At 30.5% G+C, this 12025-nt stretch overlaps 1 protein-coding gene across 2 annotated transcripts; it reads right to left on the reverse strand.

Annotated features, from left to right (window-relative positions):
* Positions 1-1351: 1351 nt before the first annotated feature.
* On the reverse strand, positions 1352-10529 carry LOC106689677 (THAP domain-containing protein 1). 2 transcript variants are annotated; one of them, XM_014434788.2, is made up of 6 exons: positions 10461-10529; positions 10262-10337; positions 8981-9191; positions 8546-8647; positions 8109-8201; positions 1352-7986 (listed from the first exon to the last, which is right to left on the reverse strand). In XM_014434788.2, the coding sequence occupies exons 2-6, from the start codon at positions 10327-10329 to the stop codon at positions 7249-7251; spliced, it is 1212 nt and encodes a 403-aa protein (XP_014290274.1). In that variant the 5' UTR covers positions 10330-10337; positions 10461-10529; the 3' UTR covers positions 1352-7248. The 2 variants fall into 2 exon arrangements, with proteins under 2 accessions (XP_014290274.1, XP_014290273.1); XM_014434787.2 differs by having other exon boundaries at positions 10262-10343; positions 10461-10523.
* Positions 10530-12025: the final 1496 nt, after the last annotated feature.

A 12025-nucleotide genomic window follows, 5' to 3' on the forward strand; every position in this document is an offset into this window, starting at 1 on the left:
AATAAAAAAACTTACGTGATCGGGCGCACTAATCTCTCAGATTAAAAACACTCTAACGATGTCAGTGACCATACTGAAAAAAAAATGCCGCCACCCCAACAGTGGTGGGAGGGGAGCGGGAAGATACTGCGCAGGTCCGCCCTCTACTGTGAAGCACAGAGATTTGCCACAACAAAACAGTGACACCATATCTCACAGATTAGTTGCGCCCGACGGAAGGTTAATGAACCAAATTACTGAAAATAGCATTTACAACCTTTTATTATTCAGTTTGTATCTGCGACTAGAAAACGTACAATTAACAGATACAAACTTCAGGCCATAAAGAATGTAATCTATGCTATTTCCTATAATTTAGTTCACAAACAATTAAATTTTGTTCATTAAGTAAATTACCGTTCTCGAAAAAATGCCGGAGTCTTCCTGCGATTTTTTTAAAACTTGTATTCGTTCGTGCAGAGATGGCCAACAATCCTCTCATCATGAAATAAAAGAGAGGTTAGCTTCAATATCTCAAAAATACGTAAATAAGGTCTTTTTCTGTTTTCCACTGCGAGGAGAGGAGAAGTGGTTTATTTACATTTGATTTATTCAAAATCTCTTATTACATAATATTCGTTCTTTAGTAAATCAAAATGTACACAAACACTTCATAATATTTTTTTGTGATAACATTATTTAACCTCAAGGCTTCCCCCAACTTATAGCAATTCCTCTCTGCTCACAGCTGAAGAAAAAAAAAGCCCAATTTTACAATGCATTTTGAAGTATTAAATCAAACATCACTGACATTTCATGATACAACAATCCCTGTGATTAGGGAACAATTTATCCTTCATAAAGAAATAGTTTTCTTGAAAATACTTTTTTTTCTTCTCTTATTAATGGTAATGGAATAAGTAGGTAAAATAACATAATTAAGAAAATAAAATAAAAATGAAGTTATATAATGCAAAGAAATATGAATATATTAGTTATTAATAATTTAAAAATTAAAATATGGAAAGAAAAATAAAATTGAGAGAAAGAAAATATAAGTAACCATAATAATTGATAAAGACACAAAATATAAGTAAAGTTTAACAAAAAAAATGTATTTTGAAAACAACAATAATAATACATGGTGAATATAACTAATAGCGTGGGTAAGGAATTAACTATCCATACAGTTACAAATAATTGTTACAGACTAAACAATAAATATAAATAAAACCTATTAAAACAAAATCCATTAAAAGATTTTTATTTTATTACAAATTGTATACATAGTAAAATGGACAAAACATAAACTACATAAAATGATACACAACTCTAAATTTGAAAAAATAAATTTAGTTTTATAAATATATCATTGAAATATCATAATATATTTATGTGTAGCTGAATAAAAGGAATAAAAATAACAATTTTTTTTCTTTTTGAGACATTGCATTAATTATTTCACGTAATTACTAATATTGTAGCTAGTAAAACATACAAAAATTGCACTTATAATATCTCAAATAATAAAACTGAAGAGAGAGAAATGCTTTATCTTACAAGCAGTACTGCAAAAATATATTAAGATAAATTATTTTTAAAATTATAATAATATCACATATCGCTGTCCCAGTTCAACAGTGTAACATCTCAAAAAATGGTTATTATGAGATATGCAAGTAATCTTAGCAATAAGGGTAAGATTTATACAGTTCAAAATTGTAATATCTCAAAATACTTTTTTTACTTAGATTTTATCATATATGTTATGTAGATACTCCATATCTATGAGTCTGTTTTACTGTATAGATCTTACCCTTATTGCGAAGATTACATGCAGATCTCAAAATAACAATTTTTTGAGACATTACACTGTTGAACTGGAACAGCGAGTGATACCTTCCCAGCTGATTACCGAGCAGGTGCTAATGTATGATTAAACCACAATTTCAGACCCAAGACCAGTCCCTGCTCTTCCTCCAATCTTAGTAGTCCAAGAGCCCATGAGAGAAAATGAACATTATCTGAAGAAAAATTTGATAACACTTTTTTTGAATCTTTACTGCATTGCCAATAAAGAAATGAGAGTCTGACAGTCAGATCAACAATATACAAGGGATACAGTAAATGTCATTAAAAAATAAATATTGAAGTATTTAAGATGCACACCACCTGAAGTTAATTTTATTTAAGAAAAACCTAAAATTTTCACTCATGTTTTATTTGCAGCTCCATATCTTTAAAACCACCTACAACTGTAAAAACCTTTGAAGAGGATTATTTAAATTAGAGTAAATTCTCTAAAATACCTAAAATTGTATTTACTTAATATAATTCTTATGGGTATAATTTTTTTATTTTTCATAATTTTTACAGATATATATCTTACTCAAACTTTTTTTTTTTTACATATATCTTCCAATTACCTGATATGACCAGTATCCTATTATCCTTTCATGTTAATTCCCAATCCCTCCCAGGTCATTTTGATGAATTCCTTGATTATTCCCTCCATAATTTCTATCATGTTATTGCTGTATCAGACCTTGCTCAAATTACCCTCGACCGATACTCCTCACTTAGTATATGTGTTTGAGAAAATTTCTTTTCTCTACATCGTCCTTGTCATGTTCGATCTGACCCTACATTTGAATCCGCTTCCATCATTTATATCCCTTTATACAATAATAACCAGGGATTTTAAAACTAATTTATCCTCTGATTCTCTAGATAAATCATACCTTGTAGATCTCTTCCATGCTTAAGACCTTTGTATTGTGCCCTTTCAGCTTACCCACCATACACAGTTAACAAGTACATGGCTGGACCTTACCAAAATAGATTCCTTCAAAAACTCTAGTGTCTTCCAGTCCTCTCATATCATGATCAAATCTAGATTTCCTACAATATAACAATTCCTGAACAACTATCTCACCATCTTGATCCCTTGAACCTATGTTTTCCTCTTTCTCCATCAATGAAATGGTAGAGTACCTTACTATTAACCTTACCACTTTCCTAAATAACCAATAACCCATCAAGATCTCTACTTTCAAACGTCCTGTGACCTTCTGGATCAATTTAGAAATTATAGACATGATAAGAAGGAGAGATGCAACCAGAAGACCTATTAGGTAAACAAGAGCATTCAAAGACTACTCCTCCTTTAAATTCTTAAGATACCTCACCCAATCTTCCCACACTGATGCATATTTTTTCCATACTTCCTTATCTCAAGCCCCTGATGCTAAGTCTCAATGGAATATCTTTAAAAACCTATCTATAGTGAACTCCAAATCCTGTTTCTTCCAATGAACTAAATTCATTCTTAGCCAATCTTCTTCCCTTATCACACTTGTCCACATACTCCATCCCATAAACCCATTTTGACCTCGAAAATATCTTTTTCATGGATATTGTAGAATAAGCTCTGAACCAATGGGTAAACGTCTGAGGGGTAGACTGAAACATATATGGGAGGATTGCATTAAAACTAATTTACTAGAATTGGGTTTGGAGGGGCATCAATGGAAGGATTTATGTTGAGAGCATTTAGTGGTATCAGCATCGAACCTTTCGACCCGTTAGGCCTTCATTATAATTATTATTTCCCCTGATGACCAACTCTCCCTAATAGACATCTGGACATCTAATAGTTCCTGAGATATAGTATTTCATAAACAAAACTTTTTTTTTATAACATCAAAAAAGCTTGTATAGAGAATGGTCCAACTCTTTACAGAAAAGGAAAAAAATTGATATTTTGTTGTTTTTTTAAACGTTATGTTTTCTGTTTAATAGTAATAACTACAAAAATATTTAAATTTGGAAATTTTAAGTTATAGTGCAGTAAACTAGACTTTGAAACCATTCAAAGGTTTTTTATTTGTTTTTTTTTTTGTCAATTTGCTAAAGGAAAAATGTGTTTTCATAGAAAATTTGATTTTAAAACAATTTTATATTGGTTATTTTTTCGATCCAACGTGTCCTGAAATGGTTAATTGCGACTAACTAGTGTAAGTAAAACTATTGCTTATGGTTATTGAAAATCTATAGATAGAAAGTACTGAAGATCAAAAAACGTAAACGACCAAAATGGTTACAAAAATTTTTTTTTACAATTACTACTTAAGAGTTTTCATGTCACATGTTTATATTTAAGGTACAAAATTTTATCCTAGGTATAAGGACATAGTTGATCAAAAAAATTGTTAACAGAATGTAATAAAAATAAAGATTAGAACACTTGCTAATGTCAGAAACCGATGAGATTATTAAAGTTACAGAAACAGCTCAGGAAGCACAGGTTAAAGAGATCTTGCAAATATATTAGTATAATCTATCTACCAAAAAAATCCACGATGCCAGGGCTCTAGACGGGCCTGATGAAGTTTATTAAAAACTCTGTAATATGAGATATTCAAATAAGTTTCCGCTGTTTGACTAAAGATTCAGAAGTAAAATATAATATCATTACGTTTGGCCATCTGGTAACAACATAACCTTGAAGTACTAGTGATTCCATATCAGCATCACATCATTCCTCGGTACGATTGTTGTTCAACAATGATCATGTAGCATAATCATAAATCATAATCAACAATAATATTTTCTTCCGAGCCTCTGCCATTAACGTCCAATCGTAGGTAGAAGGGTCAACATTTATTCGCTCAGTAGTAATTGTTAAGGAACAATTCTAGAGAAATCATTCAAGCTAAGCTTTAAAAAAAAAGAAATACTAGATCTATACAGAATAGAGTAAAAAATAAAAATAGTAAAATATTTGTACTTCCTATTTGGACACGAGAGACTCTAAAATATTTAATATTTTATTTAAGGGGTCATTCTCCAATTTTTATGCTATTTCAGTTATAGAGCTTTTTAAGAATGATTGATTTTATTTTTCTGTTATTGTCCTCCTTGTGGCTAACATTTACATCTCACTTTGAGATTTTAATCATTACTTTTTATATTATATAATATTATAATACTTTTTAAATATTATAGCTATAAAACATATAATGCTTGTTTCGCTCACCCGTTCATTAAATGCCCCCAATATACCCTCACAAAGGAAATTTTCAGACTAAAATATGAACAGTTGACACTTGAAGGAAGCAGAAAACACTTCATCTCCTTCAGTCCCTTCTTTAATCTCTTCATTTGTTGTTTTCAGGAAGTGGAAGGGAATCAGAAATGTGTGAATATATTTATCAGTGGACGCTCCTTATTACCTAACTAAGTCAATACCGTTAAGACTTAAATTTCGTATATTACAACAGTTTTGTAATAGTTCAGAACCTCTCTAGATAGATGTTTATCTTTTTTATTAAGATTTTTTTTCTTTGAATCTCAAGTAATTAACTCTGTAGCGAATATAATAAATTAAATATTCATTAATGAAATTTAAATTAATTACATCTCAAGAGAATTTGTGAGGTTACAAAAAATAAACTGGAATCTTTTAAAGTAATGGTTAAAACAAGATGTCTCTTGAAGAAGATATAGATTTTTTATAACAAAATGAAATATAATGTAAAAACCATACTTGGACTTAAGAGAAATTGCAGCTTAAGCGATGATATCTTATAAATATTGCGACAAGGACATATCTTTAGTCATTAAAAATAACCATATTTTGGCCACTCAGAAGGAATTTTGTCAAAGATTAAGGAAACCCCAAGGGAAAAATTCAAGTAAGCCTATTTCATACCTGCTCAAATCAACAGGCAGCATGAAATAAAAAGGACCAAGAAGGGTCCTCAACCAAGTAATAAATTAATAGGCCAAACATTAATCAAACCTCTAATGGATCAGGACGTCAAATATGTTTACCTTTGCAAATACATATATATGTATATGCAAAGGACTCTGTAACTGTTTACCAATATTTAAGGAGGTTCAAAGATCTCAATAGCAACTAAAAAGTTTATAAAGACAATGGCCCATTTCTCAACCAAAAAAAAAGAAAATTGATATTTTATGTTTTTTATAAGCATTACATATTTTGTTTTTAATTAAAGTAATAATTAAAAACTGGTTAACTTAAGTTACAGCATAGTAAACCAAATATTCTTCGAAAATGATAGAATTTGTATCTACTAAATCATTTGAAATGGGTTTTTCAATCAAGCAGTTAATAAGAAGAGATATTTTCAACAAAAGATTTACCTAGAAAAACTGATTTTAAAAAGATTGTATATTGATGTTTCTTCATATGAGTTATATCCAAAAGGCATAAATAACGAAAAACCATAAACTATATTTTATGATCATTGACACTTATCTTCTAAACTTTGCATGATATTGACCAAATGATAAAGATAAAATCTTTAGAGAATTCAATTTACTTTGAAAATTATTCTCATAATTGAGAATCAGTAGTCATAAGAGTTCATAATCATGATCAGCACACTGAATTCAATTCTTATGGGGATATTTAATTCTTATATGTAATTTGCAGAACTTTTTTAGCATTGTTATGATGATTCTGAAATACTTTATTATTTATTGAAATAAATAATTTCACTAGAAAACCCTTACATAATAATTCATGAAATTTTTAAATTTCATCTGCTTATTTTCTCACAATGTTCTAGGTTTTTCCCTGACTTTTTCAAGAAAAAAAAATCCTTGACTTTACCATGTTTTTCAAGTCTAGTCATCCTGTAAACCTATTTTTTCTAAACCTTCTGCCATCAAGGGGTATATAATCAAGTTGTTCTGAACAGGATATCCCGACTATTTGATACTTGGGACAAATTGGTCACTACCTGTTGGCGGGTTAATCCAGATAAAAATATTCGTTTGATAATTTTCTATTACATTTTAAGGAGTATAATAGAATATTAAGGATTCCTTGGCAATAGGGTAGTTTTCTGGACAAAATACAGCAGAAGTCTACATACCCAGAAATTTAAAAACTTATCCATCCAACATACCAGTGTGTAACTATTTCATCGACTATCAGTAAAAAAAATATTGGCTTTTCTAGAAAAGCCACTTTCAGTTTTAGAACTCTGAGAGCCTAAGTACAAAAAGCAGAAGAACGCATCAGCTTCGGAGGATGTGATGGTCGAGATTGTTGGGCAAGGGTCCCTGATTACCTGATCCAGAACATTATGTGTTCGATTCCCATCTGAAGCAGTTAATATTTATTTTTCTGCGGTCCAAATAAATGAACTTTGACACTTCCATTCAACACGAGGTGGCAACCTCTAGGTTGCTGTCAAGGCTTGGTAAAAAGGAGCACTAGGCCCAATTGTCTGATTAGTTTCCCCTAGCAGTACCAACTGCTTCTGCTGCAGTACCAGCATCAACTACTTCTGATGCTGTACAACCATAAACTACTTCAACTGCTAAACTAGGATCAACTCCTTCCACCACTGAATCATCATCAACTTCTGCTGCGGTACAACCATAAACTACTTCTACTGCCGAACCATCATCAACTGCATCTACTACTAAACCATCATCAATTGCTTCTGCTGCTATACTAGTATCGACTGCTTCGTACCATTTTGTTAAAGTCCGAGGATGAGGTAAAGTGCTAAGAAAGGATTCACGGACATAATTATATGCTTTCGGAGACAAAAAATGTAATGTTGACACAAATGATCTTAAGCGAGGAGTATATTCAATTTTTGAACTTTTGCCTAATCTAGTGCATAATTCTTTAGCAAGAGGAGGCATATTGTTAAGCATAATATAATAATCATTTATAATTGAGTTCTTTTGCTTGATTTCACGCGACAAGGTCTTTAATTTATCTAATCTTTTTTTCAGCCTCCTTTTATTTTTAAGAAGAGACTTCATTTGTTTTCCTTTCTTGAAAATAGTGAGTGCTTTTTGACTAAGCTCATACTGCATCTTTCTTTTGAATACCGTCAAATCTTCTGCTGGATTTGTAGGTATCTGTGAGGATGGAGTACTCACTCTAAGAGGAAGAGGATCTGTAGAATTCAACAATTCAGAAGAAGGTGATCTTTTGATAGGAATGTTGATTTCCTGAAAAAATAATGCTAATGAAAGATTGAAATTTTGGCCAAGAAATTTTTTTTTGAGAATCACCCATGTACAGTTGGTATAACAGGGTTAAGAATACTTAAATGAGTAAAAATAGAACTTACACATGGCATATAATTAGGAAAAGTTGTAGAGATAGGTCCAGTACCATCTAACAATTCAATGGAAGGTTCTCTTTTGATAGGAACATTGATTTCCTGAAAAAAAAAAAAAAAATGATAAAATATTTTGACAGTAATGCAAAATTATAATTATTGGATATTCCTTAGTCATAGCATTGAAATATTGAATTATGAATGGCTTTAATCTTTTATCTTTTTTTAAACAGATGTACAAATTCTGTGACAAATAAAATGTTCACAAAAATTTTGTTGTATTTATTTTTTATCTATCCTAGGGTCATTTTAATCTACATAGATCTTTAAAATATAAAAATCATAATTAGTTAGGTCAACGAAACATCTCAACTAAGAATACATACAATTAAACTTTAGAATAGTTAGCTATAATACTTATATAAGTACATAAAACTTATACTTACATATGAAGTTTCCTGCTGGTGATTAGGAAAACTTGTAGGAATAGGTTCTGTAGCATTTAACAATTCAGTGGAAGGAGATCTTTTGATAGGAATTGTCATTTCCTAAACAAAATGATAATAATTTATAAAATGTATGAAAAACTATAAGTATTCAATTGATTATTCTTGATTTGAACTAATCATTCAATGGTTTTAAGCTTTTTAAAAAAAAACAAAAAACAAATGTACAAGTTTGATGAAATAAAAAGTAAAAGTAAGGAAATTTTCAGAGAATTTCTGATAATATTAATTTTATTTCTTATTTTTCATTTATTGCATTAGTAATTTTATCTAATTTTAAAATATAAAACATTTTAATTCAGTTGGTCAACTAACATAAATCAGCATAGTTTACACAGCTAAATAATTACTGAAATGAGTATGAAGAAAACTTACTTGTGAACTTTTCTGTGAGTATTTAGGAAAAGCTGGAAAGACACTTGGGATCGCACCTTCTCTCAGATGTGGAATGCCAGAATGATATGTTAGGTTAAAATCACTAGGTAGAAAATGATCAGAACAAATCTTACTATTAGAACTTGGTGTCCAATTCTTTCTATTTATGGCCTTAATCCAGAGGTCTCTTAATTCTGGATTCAGTGGAATCCTAAAAAAATAATAGGTTTCATTATTAATGTTAAAAAACGGATATTTGGTTTAATGCTTTCAGTTTAAATGATAGTACAAAAACATTCAAAAGGGCTTAGTTTTTCAAATATTTTTTTCTTATTTAAATCATACTATTGAAGAGTTTTCTAGTCAATATATCGATATTTGGCATATTATTTAATAATTATTTTGGGAGAATCAAACATACATTAGTTAATTCTTTATTAAAAATCTTAATTTGTAATAACTATTTGACTGAGTAAAATTTAAATTTTGAAATAAACTGAATATGGTTGGGTGTAGTTTTCCAAAAAAATTTAAAAGTGGGTATATTAACTTTTCATAGAAAACTGTTCAATTATTTGTCACCTTAAGCTGTTTTTGATAATCTAAAATGCCATAACTTATATGCTTAGAAGGATTTAATTTTTTTTTGGCATGATTAAAGATATATTGCTACTATTGAATTTTATGTACATGTTAGTGTTAGTAAACTAGGCTTAATGGATGTTCCATCTTAAAGCTAACTATGCATCTAATCTGCTAGGATCCAATTAGGTAACTAGTTACTTTAGGTCCTCCAGAAAGCCTGCAAACCATTATTGACCAGACTGGCCTTTATTGGCTACATCAATAGCCCAAAGATACTTGAAAAGTAGATAAGGTGACTTCAACTGGGAATTTTTCCCATTAGAGGAAGTTCTTATTTAAAAACAATCTATAAGAGACTAGAGTAAACAGTCCAATTAACTCGACACAATAAATTCAGGAGAATCTTAGAATTGATATCAAAAGAGTAGATCGAGGGTTAAATGTCAAACCCCAGAATTATATCTTTGTGAAAAATAAGGACCTTAATAGACAGAAAAGTTTGTTAATGCAAATGTTTGCATTAAGGAACCAGGCTTAATGAATGTTTTCAAGCTATTCAGGAATCTAATTATTTTGTCAACATTCAATTATAACACTATAAATGTTTTATTAGATATACTTCAGTCTTCTTAAAGAAATGCATTACTTTTAATTAATTTATATTAATGTATAGTCTTAAGTACACGTTATACTTGCCTGTGAAATGAAACTTTGTCTTTTCCAGATCGTTTAGTACACCCAAAAACACTACAACTGGTAACCATATTGATTCCTAAAACTAAAAAATAAGAATGTTTGTAACAAATTGACTGAGAATTAATAGTAATCCGAAGATCACAATATCAAAACATGTGACCAAGCATTGAATAACTGACAACTGTCAAATATGGCGTACCTTATCCCGCCCACTCCTAATAAGACACACCTACGAAAGGAATGGCCCCGCCTTCTTGGCACTCCTCCCTCCACCCTTCCCCTCCGGGTTGAAAGCTTACTCCCTCTACTATACTCCTAACACCAAGAGCTTAATCAGAGTCAATCACCCCTGCTTTCTGTTTCTATTTATATAAAGTTGTCTATTTATTTTAAACTTTTCGGACGAATTTCTAGAGAACGGCTTAACCAAATTACTGAAAAAAAAACGTTCACTTTATTTTATTATTTAGTTCACTAATAGGTTTCAAAGACATTGACCGAAGTGAGGAAAATTTCTATTTATCTTAAAGGTACCTCAAGTTATTTGCCATACTTCGACAAATTCGCGCATAATAAAGTATGTAGATCATGGGCGCAGGCAGAGGGGAGCTGGAAGGGGGAGGGGAGGCGCGGCACCCCCTTAGATTTTTGGGAGCCAAGAAAAATAAAAAGAAAGAAAATAGTGAACTTATTTGATAGATGATTTCTTTCTGGAAACATGCTATAATTATGAAGGAGACCTCTTCACAGATCACAAGCACACCTTTGAAGGGATCTATCTATCTTTACACTTCGATTCATCGGTAAAAAAAAGTAAGATTCAGCCCAATTATTCGTCATATACATAGCTCTAAAAATAGCGGGGGAGACGAATAAAAAAGAACCTTTCTTAGATTCCATTCTTCCTATTATAACTTACTTATAATACTAATTATAACTTACGTTTAATAATCTCAGAATCCTTGTTAAAAATAAATTAAATAAACAACCATCGTAGAAGAGATGGTTAATATTTTTGCTAGCAATCCAAGAAGGCTGATGCTCCGATGGCAGACCTCTACTATCTCTTATATTTTTGTATTTGTTGTGTGTATCTATATAAAATAATTAAGTTTATGCTCGATTTTCAAGTTTCATTCACAATCCTTTTTAGTGATTATAGGTAATACAAATTTTAAAAGTAATGTTTGAATTTGATTTAGTAGAAATTAAATGGTGGGGTATTTCTTGGAATGATTACATATGTTTCATTTAATCTACTTTCCAGAATGGACTATGTATGTATGTGTTTAATCGGTTGAGGTCTGCTTCCTCCTCGGCGAAATCCTGCCTAAACCCATGATGTTGATGGGTTATTTTAACTGGCTGGTATAAGCTGGCTTAAATTAGTGGACGATCCGTCGGGTGTCGGTTTTTAGGTGTTCATTTAGCCTTGGTTTAAAACTATCAACTGATAAACATTTTTGCTCTTACCCCAACCTTCACATTCAACAAATAACTCCATTTTAAGGTTGTATACTTTCTAAAAATTAAAGTTCTACCGATTCCGTGTAAATACTTTGTTTTAAATCTTGTCAACTAGCTTTAACAGTTTATTTTTTATTTAACACAGCACAAATATAAGTTTATAAAGATATTATATGTTTGGGTACTTAACAAGTATTTGATAAAAAGTCTAGAATGAAAGTTGGACTTACGTTATGTACCAGGGCATTCAAAAAGTCCTGTCGTTTTTCGTTTGTTCGTTGTTTATTTTGATTCTAG

The sequence above is a fragment of the Halyomorpha halys genome, unplaced genomic scaffold, assembly GCF_000696795.3.
Source record: "Halyomorpha halys isolate HHAL.00 unplaced genomic scaffold, Hhal_1.1 Scaffold1425.1, whole genome shotgun sequence".
NCBI lineage: Eukaryota > Metazoa > Arthropoda > Insecta > Hemiptera > Pentatomidae > Halyomorpha > Halyomorpha halys.

Bases quoted from the DNA above. Each gene is read 5' to 3' on its own strand.
- LOC106689677 (XM_014434788.2), bottom strand. From the start codon at position 10,329: ATGGTTACCAGTTGTAGTGTTTTTGGGTGTACTAAACGATCTGGAAAA. The intron at 9,192-10,261 runs GCAAGTATAACG...TTATTTTTTTAG, and splicing joins GACAAAGTTTCATTTCACAG to GATTCCACTGAATCCAGAAT. The intron at 7,987-8,108 runs GTAAGTTCTATT...TTATTTTTTCAG, and splicing joins TTCCTAATTATATGCCATGT to GAAATCAACATTCCTATCAA.